Source organism: Protopterus annectens, chromosome 4.part1 (genome assembly GCF_019279795.1).
Source record: "Protopterus annectens isolate FY-2018-M chromosome 4.part1, PAN1.0, whole genome shotgun sequence".
NCBI lineage: Eukaryota > Metazoa > Chordata > Ceratodontiformes > Protopteridae > Protopterus > Protopterus annectens.
The window spans coordinates 750,662,469-750,682,598 of record NC_056734.1 but is presented as its reverse complement, the minus strand read 5'-3'; the positions used below and the strand labels follow the sequence as shown (position 1 = coordinate 750,682,598).

Below are 20,130 nucleotides of genomic sequence, written 5' to 3'. Positions count from 1 at the left end.
GTAACCTAAATAGTATAAGAAACATTTGAGAGAAGTTTGCCCAATATAATTCAAGGCAAAGGAATACAGTGGCTGAATTGAAAAAAAAAACATTGAGTAGGATTACTTTAAGTGAGAAATTGAGAACATTTGGAAAGAAGAGTTAAATATGAGACAATATTATAAATCTTGAGTCAGTGATTATATGACTGGAAAAACAAACATATGGACGTAGAAAGTAATTTGCAGTGTGGAGAAAGGAATATAGGAATTTAAATTTTATGCACAGTATTCAGCGAAGAAATACAGAAAAAAGTTAGAGATTTTTTAATGGAGACAGAAATTTAAGGTGAAATGTAGACAAGAAGCAGTAAGTCAATTGGTATCCATAAAAATGAAAAACGTAGCAGTAGATACTATAAAAAACAAACAGGGGGCTGTACATAGTACACAGAATGAACTTATGGGAGTTAGTATATATTTCTATCCTGGAAATGTATGAAAATAATGATAAACAGTAACATGGAAATAAGTTTAATGTTTAAGTCTTTATTAGATGAAGAAAGAAATTTGTTGGATGGCAACATATCATTTAAAGAAATAAATGTAGCCCTGGGTGAACTTAGAACAGATACCAACATCTGAATTGGATAGTATAGTTTATAGAATTATGGGAACATAGTAAAAATACTAGACAAGTAATAACAGAGACAAGAAGAAGCCTAGCCATATGCACTTTTAAAAAGACACACTTAAAAGTTCTTGCCGACCTTTACAGGTACTTAGTTGCCCCCCTCACCCCAGCAATAAAGCAGGGCAGTACTTGATAACCCCAGTGTGAATTCATATCTTCCTATCCAGTCATCAAGACTGGCCTTAAATGCAGACAAAGCAGTACTTTTCTTCACCTGTAATGGAACTTATTCCATAGGTTAGGAACACGAGTCAGAAGCCTTTGGTTCCAGAGAGTCTTGTTTATTTGTTAGTGTAAATTTAGATCCTTAGTACTGGAGTTATGAATTTTATAACACTTTTGCAAATGAAGAGAAAGTAGTGTTTTAAAGATATTCAATATATATCATTTTCAAATATTGGGAGAAGAACAAGGTTTGACAACAATGATAAAAGTTAAATGGGAAAAAAATAAGATTGATTAGAGCATTGGAGGCCAGCAGCTTAATGCCAAAATAACTACAATATTTTGATTAAAAGTTTGCAACTAAGGTCATTTAAGGTAATGCAGATAATATTACAGAAGAAAATCCATGGTATAAACGAAATTATAGCAGAGAGCACTTGATGATGATGACGATAATGGAGGTTGTGGATTATATAGTAAAAAAGACACAATAATACGTTAAGCTGTGATACAAAGTTTTATAGGAGGTTTGCAGTAGTACAATTTTGGAGAGAAGTTTACAATGTATTTGGGCAATGTAGACTGTATAACTAGATAAGTAGGAGGTGTCATGAAAGTAAAGCTTAACAACAAATGTACCATGTCTGCTTCCACTCAGTAGAACACTTTAATTTTACAGCAATGTCTGAAACCTCAAAGGCAGCACACATCACTGTGCCAGAATGATATAGCAAATTTGCTGGCTGAGAAATTCAGCTCAAACTTCATCCACCACTCCCCCCACCTCCATCCATGAAATTCTTACTAGCATAACACCCTAAATTGTTAACATGGAGCAGGTCCTGGTGGCACTCACTAAGGCCAAAAATGCAGCCTCAGTGGGCCCCAACAATATCATAGGATGCCTCATAAATAACTGGAAACATGACCTATCAGGACCACTTGAATCACTTTTCAACTATAGCCTCAAAACAGGCTTTGTACCATCCAAATGAAGGACTGCAGTGTTTATCCCACTTCACAAGGGTAGACCATCAGCCAACATCAGAAAGTACAGACTTATTAGTCTGACTAGTCTAGTATGCAAAGCCATGGAATGAATTACCATGGAAATAATCAACAAAGACATAGGCACCCTGGACCCAACCAAGTCTGGCTTTGTCAAAGGAAGATCATGCCTAGTAAACCTGGTAGACTTTGTTGAGAAGGTCTTCAAGGCAATAAAAGAGGGGAAAATAATGCATACTGGCTACTTGACCTGGCTAAATCATTTACCACAATATCTCACTCAAGTATAGTTGATAAACTCACTGAACTGGTCATAAAACCCTACATAACCCACTGGATTTCCATCTGGCTCACACTCAGGACACAAGAATTCATGATTCATGATACCACCTCCACTAAGAGACTGGTCACCAGTGCAGTGGAGTAGCTTAGATATCTGTGCTGGGACTGCTTCTATTTGGCATCCACTTCTTGGAGGTAAAGGCTAATGTCAAGGGCCTTTGGCTGACCAGTTTCACAGATGACTGCAAATTTGGAGTTAGCATAAATTCTACCATGACACATCTTACAAGAATGTCTAACTTTGAAAATGACTGATGCCAAATTCACGGACTAAATGACCCAATAGTCAGAATCTGGGAACATATGTAGACAGTAATATAACCTTTGACCAACACATGGCCAAGGTAGTAAGAAAATTAATTTGTATCACCCAACTTATAAGTAAAGGTCCAAGGCTGTCATAATGCCACTTTATTTGGCCTTTATCAGACTTATGGATGAAGTGGTGATGACTGTACCCAAGGGTGAGAGAGTGGTGATTGGAGCAGATTTCAATGGTCATGTTGGTGAAGGGAACAGAGGGGATGAGGAAGTGATGGGTAAGTATGGTGTTAAGCAAAGGAATGCAGAAGGTCAGATGGTAGTAGATTTTGTGAAAAGGATAGACATGGCTGTGGTGAATACATATTTTAACAAGAGGGAGGAGCATACGGTGACATACAAGAGTGGAGGGAGATGCACACAGGTGGATTATATCTTCTGTAGAAGGACCAGTCAGAAGGAGATTGGAGACTGTAAAGTGGTGGCAGGGGAAAGTGTAGTTAGGCAGCATAGGATGGTGGTTTGTAGGATGACATTGGTGAGCAAGAAGAGGAGGAGGAGTGTGAGGGCAGCACTAAGGATCAAATGGTGGAAACTGAAAAAGGGTAATTGTGAGGTGGAGTTCAGGGAAGAGTTAAGACAGGCACTGGGTGGCAGTGCAGAGTTACTAAATAGCTGGGTAACTACAGCAGAGCTAGTAAGGGAGATGGCTAGAAAGGTGCTTAGTATGACATCTGGAAAGAGGAAGGAGGACAAGGAGATCTGATGGTGGAATGAGGAAGTACAGGAGAGTATACAGAGAAAGAGTTTGGCGAAGAAGAAGTGGGATTGTCAGAGAGATGAAGAAAGTAGACAGGAGTATAAGGAGATGAGGTGCATGACAAAGAGAGAGGTGGCAAAGGCTAAGGATAAGGCGTATGAAGAATTGTATGAAAGGTTGGACACTAAGGAGCGAGAAAAGTACCTGTACTGATTGACTAGACAGAGGGACCGAGCTAGTAAAGATGTGCAGCAGGTAAGGGTGATAAAGGATAATGAGGGAAATGCACTCACAAGTGAGGAGAGTGTGTTGAGCAGATGGAAAGAATACTTTGAGGGGCTGATGAATGAAGAGAATGAGAGGGAGAGAAGGTTGGATGATGTGCGGATAGTGAATCATGAAGTGCAGTGGATTAACAAGGAGGAAGTAATGATAGCTATGAAGAGGATGAAGAATGGAAAGGCTGTTGGTCCAGATGACATACCTGTGGAAGCATGGATGTGTTTAGGTGAAATGGCAATGGAGTTTTTAGCTAGATTGTTTAGAAATTTTGGAAAGTGAGAGGATGCCTGAGGAATGGAGAAAAAGTGTTTTGGTACTGATTTTTAAAAATAAGGGTGATGTGCAGAGCTGTAGTAACTACAGCGGGATTAAATTGATCAGTCACAGCATGAAGTTATGGGACAGAGTAGTGGAAGCTAGGTTAAGAAAGGAGGTGATGTTTAGTGATCAGCAGTATGACTTCATGCCAGGAAAGAGCACTACAGATGCGATGTTTATTCTGAGTGTGTTGATGGAGAAGTACAGAGGTCAGAAGGAGTTGCATTATGTCTTTGTGGACTTAGAGAAAGCATATGACAGGGTGCCTAGAGAGGAGTTGTGGTATTGTATGAGGAAGTCGGGAGTGTCAGAGAAGTATGTAAGAGTGGTACAGGATATGTACAAGGGCAGTGTGACAGCGGTGAGGTCTGCGGTGGGAGTGACGGATGCATTTAAGGTGGTGGTGGGATTACATCAAGGATCAGCTCTGAGCCCTTTCTTATTTGGAATGGTGATGGACAGGTTGACAGACAAGATCAGACAGGAGTCCCCATGGACTATGATGTTTGCAGATGACATTGTGATCTGTAGTGAGAGTAGGGAACAGGTGGTGAAGACCCTGGAGAGGTGGAGATATGCTCTAGAGAGAAGAAGAATGAAGGTCAGCAGGACTAAGACAGAATATATGTGTGTGGATGAGAGGGAGGATAGAGGAATGGTGAGGATGCAGGGAGTAGAGGTGGCGAAGGTGGATGAGTTAAATACTTGGATTCAACAGTTCAGAGTAATGGTGAGTGTGGAAGAGAGGTGAAGAAGAGAGTACAGGCAGGATGGAGTGGGTCGAGAAGAGTGTCAGGAGTGATTTGTGACAGACGAGTACCAGTAAGAGTGAAAGGGAAGGTCTACAAGAGGGTAGTGAGACCAGCTATGTTATATAGGTTGGAGACAGTGGCATTGACAAAAAGGCAGGAGTCAGAGCTGTACATGGCATAGTTAAAGATGTTAAGATTTGCACTGGGTGTGACAAGGGCGGACAGGATTAGGAATAAATATATTAGAGGGTCAGCCCAGGTTGGAAGGTTTGGAGACAAAGCCAGAGAGGCAAGATTACGTTGGTTTGGACATGTGCTGAGGAGGGATGCAGAGTATATTGGGAAAAAGATGCTAAGGATGAAGCTACCAAGTAACAGGAAAAGAGGAAGGCCTAAGATAAGGTTTATGGATGTGGTGAGAGAGGACATGCAGGTGGTTGGTGTGACAGATCAAGATGCAGAGGACAGGAAGAAATGGAAACAGATGATCCGCTGTGGAGACCCCTAACGGGAGCAGCCGAAAGAAGAAGAAGAAGATCAGTGAGTATAATGTGACCTAAGAGTAGATATAAAGAAGTTAAGGAATGGCCAGGCATCTTACAGGGATTTGACTGAATGTCCAGTATAGGAGAAAAACACAGAAACAATAAAAAGGATATATATGGTTGATGTTTATAAAGTAAACGAAATGGAACATTTTTTTCATATTGTAGGAGATCTGAAGGATTCTGGTATAATGCAGAAAACCAATATTTCAAGGATTCATCTATTGGTCTGAATATTAATGCTATTTTGTATAAATTTTATGAAAATGTATTTAATTGAAAGTGAATATGATAGGATAATAACTATCTGCTTATGGTTGTAATGGGCAGAAAGGTGTGAAAAAGCTTTCAAAAAAGGAAATGGGGAAGATGGGTTAGAGAAATGTTCTGGAGAAATTAAAGAAGCAATCTGGCAAAAATGATGGGGGATTGAAACTGTTTGTGAAATTTTGCATTTCATTTTATAAAAAAAAGTTTATATAAAATTATATATTGTTATTGTGAATTGTGTTATTTGATGGTGTAATATATTTTAAAGGTGCCCGTAAAAGAAGCTCTAGTTTTCAGAAACTCAATATTCATATGGTTGAGACCATATAAACAATTTTGATTTTTTGAAAACTCAAAGCTTTTGAATAGAGATCATGGTACAGTGAGGATTGTGGAATTTACCCTTTTCTCCACTATAGTGTGATCTTGGAGTTGGTATATATAATGTGCAGGGGGTGCAAAGAAGCTTGCCCCCCTGTAAAAACATAGAACAAAGGTAGATTTTTGTTGTTTTCTGAAGTCTGAATTTTCAGAAAATCATTTATATGGTATTTGGAATTAAGAAAAGACATTTCTACCAGACAACTGGATAATGTGGCAAAATTAATAAATGATGAAAATTCAAGAAAGAAAGGGGAAGATAAGATTAGTTATGAGTTTTATAAAATATGCAGTTGAAAGAACAATTGTTTGCAGGCACGATAAATAAGAACTTCAGATGTGAAACATTTTTCTGCAGGTATTTACAGTAGTACAATGACATTATTTGTGGAAGAAGGGGGAAAGTGGTTTATAACTAGAGACAACTTGCATTGTATAATTCTGAAGATAAACTATTGATGAGAGTATTGCAGCCTAGTTTATCAAAATACTTCAAAAATTATACCTATGAATATTTATGGGGGTCATTTTTTCTAATGTATTTTGTTCTATGTAGGTAAAAACATAATTGTCTGTGAACATCCAATAAATGTAACCTGTATTCACCCTTGTTAGCAAATTAAGGAAAGAATACTGGCAAATTAACGGACTGATTGATATTAGATTCTGACACCACCTTAGGAAGGAAGGATACATTAGTTCATAATGTAACTCTATCCTTGTGAAACATCAGGTAAGGAGGTTTTGAGGATAAGGCTTGAATCTCAGAAATTCGTCTGGCAGAAGCAATGGCTACAAGAAAAATTGCCTTCCAAGAAAGGTATTTAAGGTCACACTTAGCTGCTGGTTTGAAAGGGGAATGAGTAAGAGCTTGCAGTAACAGATTCAGGTGCCACGGGGGAGTAGGGTCTATAAAAGTAGGTCTTTGAAGAAGAGTGCTTTGCAAAAATTATTTGCAGAACTTATAAGAGGCAACAGAGGAACCCTCAAATCCAATATGAAAATTCAATATTGCTGCTAATTGAACTTTAACTGTTGAGGAACTAGTTTCCTCTTTAAAAAGTAGGGCCAGAAATTCAAGGATATTACGTATGTAAGCTGAGAAAGGGTTATCATCATTTTGATGAGTCCAGTAAACAAAGATTTTCCATTTACTGGAGTAGAGCTTTCTTGTAGAGATTTTATGGAAAGATAAAAGTATATGTTGGACAGGTGAAGAGAGCATAGGTTGTCTGGCTATTAATGGAACTGGAGAAGCCAGGCCATCAGCCTGTAGCTTGATATGTCTGGATGAATCATGTCTATCGGGTGAGACAGGAGGTCTGGAGTCTGATCTAGAATCCAAGGCTGGTGAAGTAAGTGAGGCCAAAGGAAGGGAAACCAAATCTGTCAAGGCCAGTAAGGTGCAATGAGGATGACATTGCTGTTTAACATGGCAGTTTATGTAGGAATTTTGGAATTAGTAGAAGTGGTGGATAAGTGTAAAGTAGATTGGGTGACCAATCATGAAGAAGGGCATCCCTCTGTGATTTCCCCTGCGGGGGGATTAGAGCAAAATAGCTACTGCACTTGTTTAGGGGAGAAGCAAAAAGATTCCAGCAAGGCTGGCCCTACTGATGGAAAAATCATTTCCGTTATGTTCTTGTTGAGGGACCACTCATGAGGTAGAAGAATACACCTGTTCAACTTGTCTATCAGGTTGGACTTCCCAGAATGTGCATTGCTATGAGAAAGTGGTTGGATGAGATCGCCCATTGCCACACTCAATGGCAGTGCTTCTTGACACAAGGGATATGAACTGGTCCCTCCTTGTTTGCTGAATTACCAAACTACTGACATACTGTCCATGTGAATTACAATTGTCTCAAAAGGAAGGGCCTGCAATGTTAAAAGCACTGCTTTCATTTCCAGGACATTGATATGCAAATTGGCTTCTTCGGGGGACCAAGTACCTTGGACTATTTTCCACAGAAAATGCTCCCCCACCCCAGCTGAGAAGCATCTGTGGTCATTATGCCCTTGGGCTGAGGGGGAAGGAGTGGACAGCCTTGTGGAATGTGGTCTGACTGAATCCACCACTTGAGATCCTTCTTGCATGTGAGGGTGATTTGTATTGGAGAAACTTATAAAGAAATGGTAGATACCCCACGACAATCGAAGCAAACCTCTTAAAGTCAGTTAAAAAATGTACTTCTTTATTCCAACAAGAAAGTAAGCACTTTTGCGTCTCCAAGGATGCTTCATCAGACTTTAAAATAGTTACAAAAAATTCAAAATCCCTTTAAATACCATTTTCTTTTTAGCATAAGCCAATGAGGAGGGTAATAAAAATCACATGATAAGTACTCTTGTAAAATTTCCTACAAAACTAATGCTGTGCATAACCAACCTAGAAAATATATATAAAAACATATATATATATATATATATATATATATATATAGTATATATATATAGAACAACATATGAAAAAACATATGAAAAGACATACAAAAAACATCTTTATAATCCAACAATAGCATGTATATATGTATATATATAAATAAATGTGTTTGTTCCTATATATACTCTATGTAGTTCCTAAAACTTATAATTAGTGACTTAAGAACATCAATAACTAGGCTAGATGTTAAGTATCATATGCTTCATATACACGTATGCTGATATACCACTGGAGAAAATGTATTCCTATACTTCTAAAAAATGTTGTTGTACTTCTAAAAAATGTTTGTGCCTCTGAAAGTTAGTGCTTCAAGGGTCGATCTAACAGGAAAGGCTTCAATGAGACCCAATCATTCAGGGCATGTCCTTTGTCAGCCTATAACCTAATTATCCACTTCCCTTCCTCTTTTTCTGTGTAATTGCCTATGTTTCCTAATCTTTCTGTGGCATGTATAAGTTCTAAAACCAAAAACTTAAAACTATGTGTTGTATCATTCCATAGGACATGCTTAGCTAACGCATTACCTTCATTTTCCCTACTAATTGCATAAACATGTTCCCTTATTCTTTCTCTAAGTGTCCTGTTTGCCTTTCCAACATAGAAACCACTGCATTTCTGGCATATGGCTAAATTTACCACATTCCTGGATCTGCAGTCAGTATAATGATTAATTTCATATTTAACGTGTGTCCGGATGTTCAAAAACATTTTTATTCAAAATGAAATTGCACTGATTACAGTTATGACAAGCAAAAGTTCCTTTCCTAGAGGAAAGTGGTCCCTTCTTAACATCATGTTCATAGCATAGCATCCTTTTTAGTGATTTAGTATTTTTATAACTAAAACTCAGATGTGTGCCTACTAATCATTTTATTTCCTCATCAAGTAATAATATTCCCCAATTTCTCTTAATTACTTCTGTTATGGTGTTATTATTGTTGGTATAGGGAATAACCAATCTCTTCCCTTTATAATTGTCTTTCCTTTTTGTTACATGAGAATAATTATTCCTTCTACTATATGGTTGTCCACCTTTTTCTCATTCAACTTCCTGTAGAAACCTAAGGTCTTTTTTGTGATATCCCCTTTTCTACAAAATTTTTCTGTATTTTATTAATAGCTTCACTGTAGACTACATCATCACTAGTTAGTTGAGAATATCTCATTGCTTGATTTTTCATTACATTTCTATGTACATGTGGTGGATGCATGCTATTTCGATGTAGAAGGGCATTTCTTCTGCAAGGTTTTTTATAAACGTCTGTGCTTATAATTCCATGTTCTTTCTTAAGTAGTACATCCAGAAATTCTATCCTATTCTGAGATTTCACACTTGTTAATGTTAGAAAAGCAGTAGTTCCATTTATATAAGTAATAAAGTCATCCAAAACATCTAGGTCACCTCCCCAAACAACAAAAACGTCATCCACAAATCTCTTGTAATATTTTATATATTTTGAAAATAGTATATGTTCAAAAATATAGGTGTGTTCCCAATATGCCAACACCAGGTTTGCATAAGAGTTGGCACATGGTGTGCCCATTGCTACTCCTGTTACTTGAAAAAAATAATTTTCATCAAAAGTAAAAACATTGTTATTAAGGACCAAATCCATCAACATAGTAATATGACTGTTATTCAATCCCTTCTGAATTAAATATAATCTTAGAAAATCTTTACCTATGTCATTGGGTGTACTAGTGAATAACAATTTAAGATCTAAGGTTACCATATAGTCTGAATCTTTCAGACCACCATTTACATTAAATGGTGCTAGAGTCTCTAAGAACTGTTGTGTATCTCTTAGAATCAAAGAAGTTGAATCTACTATTGGCCTTAGCTGTTTCTCTAAATAAATAGATATACTCTCTGTTAGCCAACCTTTTCCTGAAACTATTGGTCTAATAGGTGGATTATCTAGCATTTTATGTATTTTTGGGAGGCCCCTTTAAGTAGGAACAAGAGATTTCTCTATCAGGAAATATTTATACAGGTTACTAACAATGACACCACACATTAACATATCATAGAGATCTGCATGCACATCTTTAATAATCTAGGAATGCAGTATGGAACAGATTCATTAGATGTTAACCATGCATTTAATTAAAAAAAAACCCTCAGCATTTACACCCAATTTGCATCCACTTTTGGATAGTTTTGAAAGAGCATGCATGAATGATTTGTTTACACTCTTTCAAGAAAGGAAAAATAATTTGAAACCTGAGTTTTTTAATTTAAACACAGATGAAAGATTGGCACTGAATAAATTACAACATAATGATTTGATAGTCATACGACCTGCTGATAAAGGAGGAGCAATTGTATTACTAGATAGTGAATATTATAGAACTAGTATTAGTACCATGCTATCAGATCAAACAACTTATAGAAGTTTAATGGCAACAGAACTTAACAAGATTATTAAAGATGTGCATGCAGATCTCTATGATATGTTAATGTGTGGTGTCATTGTTAGTAACCTGTATAAATATTTCCTGATAGAGAAATCTCTTGTTCCTACTTTCAGGGTCCTTCCAAAAATACATAAAATGCTAGATAATCCACCTGTTAGACCAATAGTTTCAGGAAAAGGTTGGCTAACAGAGAGTATATCTATTTATTTAGATAAACAGCTAAGGCCAATAGTAGATTCAACTTCTTCGATTCTAAGAGATACACAACAGTTCTTAGAGACTCTAACACCATTGAATGTAAATGGTGTTCTGAAAGATTCAGACTATATGGTAACCTTAGACGTTAAATCGTTATTCACTAGTATACCCAATGACATCGTATAGATTTTCTAAGATTATATTTAATTCAGAAGGGATTGAATAACAGTCATATTATTAGAATTACTATGTTGATGTATTTGGTCCTTAATAACAATGTTTTTACTTTTGATGGAAATTATTTTTTACAAGTAACAGGAATAGCAATGGGCACACCATGTGCCAACTCTTATGCAAACCTGGTGTTGGCATATTGGGAACACACCTATATTTTTGAACATATACTATTTTCAAAATATATAAAATATTACAAGAGATTTGTGGAAGACGTTTTTGTTGTTTGTGGAGGTGACCTAGATGTTTTGGATGATTTTATTACTTATATAAATGGAACTACTGCTTTTCTAGCATTAACAAGTGTGAAATCTCAGAATAGGATAGAATTTCTGGATGTACTACTTAAGAAAGAACATGGAATTATAAGCACAGAAGTTTATAAGAAACCTTGCAAAAGGAATGCCCTTCTACATCGAAATAGCATGCATCCACCACATGTACATAGAAATGTAATGAAAAATCAAGCAATGAAATATTCTCGACTAACTAGTGATGATGTAGTCTACAGTGAAGCTATTAATAAAATACAGAAATATTTTGTAGAAAGGGGATATCACAAAAAAGACCTTAGGTTTCTACAGGAACTTGAATGAGAAAAAAGTTGACAACCATATATTAGTAGGAATAATTATACTCATGTAACAAAAAGGAAAGACAATTATAAAGTGAAGAGATTGGTTATACCCTATACCAACAATAATAACACCATAAGAGAAGTAATTAAGAAAAATTGGGGAATATTATTACTGGATGAGGAAATAAAAGGATTAGTAGGCACACATCCTAGTTTTAGTTATAAAAATACTAAATCACTGAAAAGGATGCTATGCTATGAACATGCTGTTAAGAAGGGACCACTTTCCTCTAGGAAAGGAACTTTTGCTTGTCATAACTGTAATCAGTGCAATTTAATTTGCCTAAAAATGTTTTTGAACATCCGGACACACATGTTAAATATGAAATTAATCATTATGCTGACTGCAGATCCAGGAATGTGGTATATTTAGCCATATGCCAGAAATGCAGTGGTTTCTATGTTGGAAAGACAAACAGGACACTTAGAGAAAGAATAAGGGAACATGTTTATGGAATTAGTAGGGAAAATGAAGGTAATGCTTTAGCTAAACATGTCCTATGGAATGATACAACACATAGTTTTAAGTTTTTGGTTTTAGAACTTATACATGCCACAGAAAGATTAGGAAACATAGGCAATTACACAGAAAAAGAGGAAGGGAAGTGGATAATTAGGTTACAGGCTGACAAAGGACATGGCCTGAATGATAGGGTCTCATTGAAGCCTTTCCTGTTAGATCGACTCTTGAAGCACTAACTTTCAGAGGCACAAACATTTTTTAGAAGTACAACAACATTTTTTAGAAGTATAGGAATACATTTTCTCCAGTGGTATATCAGCATACGTGTATATGAAGCATATGATACTTAACATCTAGCCTAGTTATTGATGTTCTTAAGTCACTAATTATAAGTTTTAGGAACTACATAGAGTATATATAGGAACAAACATATTTATTTATATATATACATATATACATGCTATTGTTGGATTATAAAGATGTTTTTTATATGTCTTTTCATATGTTTTTTCATATGCTGTTCTATATATGTACTTTTTATATATATATATATATATATATATATATATATATATATATATATATATATATATATGTTTTTATATATATTTTCTAGGTTGGTTATGCACAGCATTAGTTTTGTAGGAAATTTTACAAGAGTGCTTATCATGTGATTTTTTATTAGCCTCCTCATTGGCTTATGCTAAAAAGAAAATAGTATTTAAAGGGACTTTGAATTTTTGTAACTATTTTAAAGTCTGATGAAGCATCCTTGGAGATGTGAAAGTACTTACTTTCTTGTTGGAATAAAGAAGTACATTTTTTAACTGACTTTAAGAGGTTTGCTTCGGTTGTTGTGGGGTACCTAGCATTTCTTTATAAGTTTCTTCACAAAGTGTTTTGTTTGGAGGTACTTTACCCCTGCAGTGTTTTCTCTTTTTTATATGATTTGTATTGGAGTTGACATGGGTTGATAAAGTATCGACCATTGTATTGCTAGCATCCACTACGGGATCCTCATGTAAAATCTGGCTAAAAGTACTAGAGTCATTGCCACTGACATTGATCCTAGAATTTGAAGGAACAAGCGGGCTGAAATTTTGGTACTGCAGATTATTTTTCTGACCTGTGATCTTATAGTCTGAACCCTTGACAGAGGCAGTGAGGCTATCATTGACTTCATGTTGAATGGTGTTCCTATATATTCCAAATCTTGAGTAGGTCCCAGTTGAGATTTTTCATAGTTTATAGTTATCCCCAGATGAGAACATGTCTGTAGAACCTGATGTCTTGTCCTTATTAATTGATGTCTTTGTCAGGCGGTAATGAGACAGTCATCTAGATATGGAAACACCCAGAATCATTGCAGTCTCAAGTGACCTGCTACTACTGCCATACATTTGATAAACACCATGGGGGCTGTGGTGAGACCAAAGGGCAGAACTCTAAACTGATAATGACTGACTCGCAGCCAGACTCCCGGCCAGAATTGTAAAATCCTGCTGGATCACCTGTTCAACTTTATTTGATAGTACACATCCTGAAGGTCTATTGAGCGCATTCAGTCATCCTTGCCCAGAAAAAGGAGAATGGACTGAACAGTGACTGTCCTGAACTTTGTGCGTTGAACTGACTTGTTTAAGTCACTCAGATCCAAACTTGGTCTCCAGTACCATGTTTTCTTTGGCATGAAACAGAATATTGAGTAAGTTCTGGTTTCTAACAGCCTTGGTGGGACCTCTTGGATGACTTTTTTTTTCTATCAGTTCTTGTACCTGAATTGCTGCTAGCTCCTTCTAACTGGGTGGAACATCAAGAATTTTCCTTGAAAATGGAAGAGAAAGGGAAAAGGGTATTATATAACCTCTGGAAATTATCCTCTGCACCCAAGTATCTGTTGTTATTTCTAGTAAAACTCTTAGTGCTGGGATAGTTGACCCCCTATTTTCTCCGGGGGGGGGGGGTAAATGGACCTCTTTTCAGGAATGCTGGAAGGGTCTGCCAGAGAAAGAATCTCTAGACCCCTGGTTTTGTGGGATACCTCTGCCATGGGGGTGGTATCTACCAATAGAGTCCCCCCCCTCTACCCCTAGAGGAACTTTCTCCACATGTGTCCTAGAAAGGTCCATGGGATTTCTTGAACCACGTCTTTTGAGCACCTTAGTGATTCCTAGAAGAGAATCTTTGAGGGGTCAAAAAATATAGGCCCATGGCAGACAGGGTCTTTCCACCCTTCTCATACCTGGATTATGTGTCCTTCACTTTGAAGCCAAACAGAGACATTATGTCAAAAGGAGCATTGATGAATGAAGACTTGAAGGGCTCAATAAAATCACATAAGTGCATCCAGGCATGCTTCCTTACAGAAATGGCTGAACCCACTGCCCTTGAAGCTTCTTCAGCTATATATGAAATGAGCCTTGGAAATAGATTGCAAGGCAGCCAACTGAGAAGTCACAGATGATTGCACTTCTTCAGAAATGGATCCTGAGAGAGTATTTTAGAGCTTTTTGATCAAATCCATCTGTAACCTTGTGAAATGTACCTAATAATTCAGTGACCTTAAGGCAAAGGTCACTGAATCATAAAAATGCTTCCCAAACCTGTCCATTGCCTGAGACTTCTTGTTGGGGGGATGAACAGTGGAACTCTCCTCAGCAAGTTCCTTCTTATTGGCCACCATCATAACCATGGCATCCATGGGCACTCCTTTCCTTCAAAACCATTTGGCTGCAGGTGGTGACATAACTTTACCTGGTCTCTGAGGTATGGGCTCAATAGTGTTGGGATCCTTCCATGCCCACTGAGAGATCAACTCAACGAGCTTGTCAGAGGGCAAAGTCACCCAAGAGATATACAAGTAAGTACCAAAAGCCTCCAGAAATGCAGACTTCTTGGATGAAGGGTTGGTGGGCATCCAGCTACCTCTTAGGATTTCAAGGACTTCTCCAAAAGAGACATCATCAAGAGGTGACCGTGGGGACCCTTCAACTTCACCGAAGTTCGTATCTTCTGTGATAGACTTCTCTAGGGAGCCAAAGTGCTTCCTCTCACACATCTTCTTCTTAGGGATCTCCTCAGTAGGATGCTCTTGGCAGGTGTCAGAAGAAGTCAGAATACCCTGTTGGGGAGCCTGTTCCTGTGGAAAAGAGGGATGACACTGAGCATAGAGACATCAGGGCTGCAGACTGAAGATTTGAGGGGGTAGGGACCATCTATGCTGCTGAGATAGACAATGATTTCTCAATAGCCTCAAAGGCAGACCATCACAGAGAGGGAGAGGACCTTGGATCCAAAAAGGCAAGCTTTTGGTCCGCTATCTCTCCCTGTTCTGAAGACAATCCCCTCGATGCAGAAACCAGAGTCGAGCTAACCCATACCGAGGTTCAGAGGAGCAGAGATGGCTCAGACAACTTTGGAGTCAACTCCAACACATTGGATCTGACAGGAAAGCCTTGAGTCTGAGAGCTCTCCAGATCCAACTCAACAGACTGAACTTTGGATCCGAGGATAATGGTAAACTCAGATCCAAGTTAGATGGATCTGGACAGCTCGGCTCCAAGGACTCTGAAACAGTAGAAGGAGTCAGATGGGGAGGAATTAGTAAATGGGCTGTGATGGAAGAGTGGATCTCCTGACCTGAAGTGGTAGGAGCTGGTAAAATACCCATCAGACTCTGCACAGAGAGAATCCTTCTCACCAGTCTCTCCACATCTTCTTTCATTAAACTCCTGGAAGAGTGAGTGGACATTACAGTGGGTGGCCAGGGTCTCTCCAAAAAGGGGACCCTGGAGGGAATTGGGTCCACAGAAGGAGAATATCTGGTGCTAGGCTCTGTCACCTTTTTTATTGGATGTAAAAAGGTCAGATCCGATGTTCCTTTCTTTTTATGCTTCAGAGCTGATGTTGAGGTTGGATCTGATAAGTCTCTCTTTTTCTAGTTTGGATATGATGATGAGGTATGATCTAATAACTTTGTCTTTTTCTTTTTAGAACCTGATAGAGGTCAGATCTGAATGAAGTCTCTTCCTTGATTGCTCCAAGAAGTCGAAGGACTCTGTGAAGGAGAATTAGATTTTTTTTTTATTTAGGTGAAGTAGCTCCAAATAAAGCCTCTCCAAATGTAGAAGGAAGCAGCCCTTTTAAAATCAACTTATTTTTTTCTCTCAACGAGAGCTTTTGGATTAAACCCATGACATATGGCACAGTTCTCTTGAAGATGAAGAGGTGCAAGACAATACACACATAAAGTGTGGGCATAAGACAAGGGAATTTTGTGCCCACACTTGAGACATTTTTAAACCCCACAAGGCCTTTCTCTGCCATAGTCAGAAAAAAACTGAAAAACACTATCAGCAAAGGAAATATAGAAAGACTAAACTGTTACTATATGAAATACAAAAGGGAAAGAAAATACCAGCAATGGTAATAGATAAATGAAGTGTAGAAGAAAGAAAGGGAATACTAACAATAGTATTCAGAGGTACAAACTGTATGAAAACTATATGAAAGTATCAGATATCAAAAAAGGTAAAAGAATTCAGGCAGAAGGTAAAGGATAGACTAAACCAGAAAGATAAAGAGGTTTTAGCTAAGGAAAGTTATAATATCACATATTAAATCACTTATTTTCTCGAGAGTAATGGTCACCATGTCTTTCACATGAAGTGGAAAACTAGATCTGAGGTACTTGGGGTTGGCGCATTATGGGTAAGGGAGAAACTCGAGAGTTTTTGGTTGCCACAAGCTTTAGCAACAGCTGACTTGGATCTGAGGGTTCAGATCTAAACTCATCTGTTTAGCATAAAATGAAAATTGACAATATCAAATTATATATTTGATACATTCTTTGATTTTTGAGTAAGCTGAGATATTTTGCTGATGTACATATGTTTCAAGATCAAAAAGGGATAAGTGTTGTTGAATGACAATTTTAGTATTGTGAAGGGTACTTGACCTAAGTCTTGGAAAGACAGGAGTCCTATATAGTGGTAATGCAGCAGGAGATAAAGGATTGATTAAACCAATAGTGCTCTTACCATCACTGCATTTTTTTTTGCTGTGGGTGGGGTCTTGTGAAAAGTTAAATATGATTTTGTTTCTTCACTTACTAAATTTTTTGAATGGAGAATACCAACATTTTAGAGAAGTTTGCAGAAAGAATAAAAGAAGGAAAATGCTAGTAGATGGCGAGATAAACCATATTGTAACATTAATTTCTTTGTGAAAATTAAGTATAGATTATACTCTAAAAGAAATAAAATGTTGACATTGTAGCATTTTTAAAAGAGTATTACGTGACTACCCATGGCAAAATTTTCTAGTCTTGACAAAAATGCTATATTGAGAAGGCAGACTCTGTTTATGACTATATGGGGATGGTCATATCTTTTATGTCACTTTTTAACAAATTAACATAAATGTACCAAAAATGGAAAATGTACATCATGTGGAATTTAGGAAGCTGTGCCACATGTACTTTTTGAATGTAAGAAAACCCATGTTTTTGGTGTTATGCACTAAAAGAATGGAATATTTCTTATTTAAAAATATAACATGAGATAAGATCTTAAATAACAAAGAACAGAACAAGACCAAAACAAGATATTGGTGGCATATATAACATTTGATTATGTGTGCATGGTTTACTTGGAGGGGCAGAATAAAAATAATTTTGTGTAACAGGACTTGAGAGATGAAAGAAGCATTTATGAAGATTAAATTCTGGTTGTGGCAAAAACTGTGTTGAGAATGATTCAGATATGTATAAAACAGAATTAAAATCACATGTGCATAATTAATAAAATGAATGGTCATAAGTTGCATATCTGATTTAATTATAATAAAGTACTCTTACTTTATTCGATATGTACCATGGGAAATTTGCACCCATCTGAGCTACCAACAAGTTAAACACATGGGACCTCATCTAAAGGGGGTCTACTTCATTTGTTCAACTTTTTTGAACATCGAACCTCTGATTATCAAAAGCCGGAGGATCAAAGTTCCAAAATTTTGAACCTAAGGAAAAAAAAACACTAAAACTTCTAATTTCATATTTTTGCAGTTGGGCTTGCCCCCCCCCCCCCCCCGCTACTTAAATATACCAACTTCAAGATTGCACTACAGTGAAGACAATGGTAAAGTTCCTGTTCCATACTCTATGGCAATCTCCATTCACAGGGTTCCACATTTCAGAACTTCGATTCTCTGGAATTCGATGATCAGAGTTTCAATGTTCTGAAATGCCGATCAAATGAAGGGGACCCTCTAAAGGTTGGGTCACTCAAGAGGGCATCCCTCTCCTTAAACTGCATCATTAGATCAGTAATCTAAGTGCTTTATGTGGGAATAGAACCCAAGACTTTCTGATCTCCCTGCATCAAAGGTGAATGTGCTAACTGGTTGAGCCACTATACAAATTCTGCATATAATATTTTCATAATATTTCATAACAGTACTAACCTTCAAAATGGTGCATGTTTGGTAAGTATCAATGGCAAAATTTGGTGCCACAATGCTATGTATGAAATGCCACCATTTGTTTGCATGTTGGCCATCTAGCTCTTACATTATTTCTTTATGCATTTATTTCTATATTTATTTACATTTGTTTAGCAGGAAAGTCTGACTGGTTTATTCAACCATTTTCAGCTGAGACCTAGGAGAAACCAATTGCATTATTAGAAATAAGAAATCACATCTATTATTTGACAGGTTGATTGAAAAGTAATGCACATAATGCAATGCATAGTATGAATGGTGGCATTTTATTTTCTGCTTCAATAAATTTGCTTGGCCTGATGTTTTAAATTATCTAAAATACACATTTCACATGTCTTTTTGGCTGGTTAAATTGTTTCTTAAGTAAAACTTAAATACACACTGAATTTCTGGGTTTTTGCCTTTTTTTGAAAAGATTGCAAGCCTGCATAAATTAAAAGCACTGCTCGTGATTCCCTGCTAGTTATTTTTCCCACTCACCTTCCCTTTCTGCCCACCCCTATTGTAAATTGAGCTTAATAAGCTCCTCCCTTTCTACACTGCTGTTGATATCTTGAATTATTTATTTGCTTTTATTTTTGCTTATATTGAAAAAGTGCATTTTGCCTCTCATTGTCTGTTCTACTGATTTATTTGCCTTGGGTTCATTATCTAGCTAGCTGTTGGATAAAGGAGTGTATATTTTTACACTCTAGCAAATACTTGTTTTTGCATCAAGAGGTCAGTGGATTTTCCATTTAGTGTACTGGGAGATAGGCTGGCCTGTTTAGGTCAGGGAAATACTTGAGATGTCTGTATTTAGTTTTATTGGCTGAAGGGCTTATTAATCAGCTTATTTTATTTTTAGTATCTTTAGGTACAGCGGTAGCATTGTTGCCTCACAGCAAGAGGCTCTCCTGTTTGATTCTCAGCTGGAGTGCCTTCTGTGTGGCGTCTGCATGTCCTCCCCGTGGTCGAGTGGCTTCTGAAAGACATGTGTGAATGGGCGTGCCTTCGCTGAATGTTGGGCATCGGACTGGCAACTGAGCACCATAAAAATCAACTGCCAATCATTAGCGGACCGGAGTTCCGCTGTGGTGACCCCTAACCAGAAAAAGCTGAAAAGACAATCAACAGTCTATACAATTGATTGGTTCTTGGCTCAGTTATACAAAGTGAAGTACTTTTATTGAATAATCACACTTTTATTAGCTGTTTAAAGTGCACTGTTGTATCTGTATCTTTAAGATTGTTTGTAGTAGCATTTCATATATTTTAACTTTGTTTGTGGTAGCATTTCACTCTGGATACTATTTACTTTGCTTTTACATTACGATGACTTTACCTGGTCTATTTGAGATGGAAAGCACACAAAAGGGTTCTACGTATTTTTTTGCACTTCTCTTATATGCTGTGACTGTACTTTAGCAGTTAAAACAATTGCACTGTCTGCTGCTTCTTTTAGTTGTTAATTGCACTACATTATATTGTATCTGT

At 37.2% G+C, this 20,130-nt stretch overlaps 1 protein-coding gene across 1 annotated transcript in view; it reads right to left on the bottom strand.

Annotated features, from left to right (window-relative positions):
- The window catches only part of LOC122801294 (extracellular calcium-sensing receptor-like), a 246,657-nt gene that overhangs the window by 208,189 nt on the left and 18,338 nt on the right, over positions 1-20,130 (bottom strand). Inside the window, exon 2 of the mRNA XM_044070841.1 lies at positions 14,905-15,289. Coding sequence (XP_043926776.1) covers positions 14,905-15,289 — 385 coding nt within the window. The remainder of the gene's footprint in view (positions 1-14,904; positions 15,290-20,130) is intronic.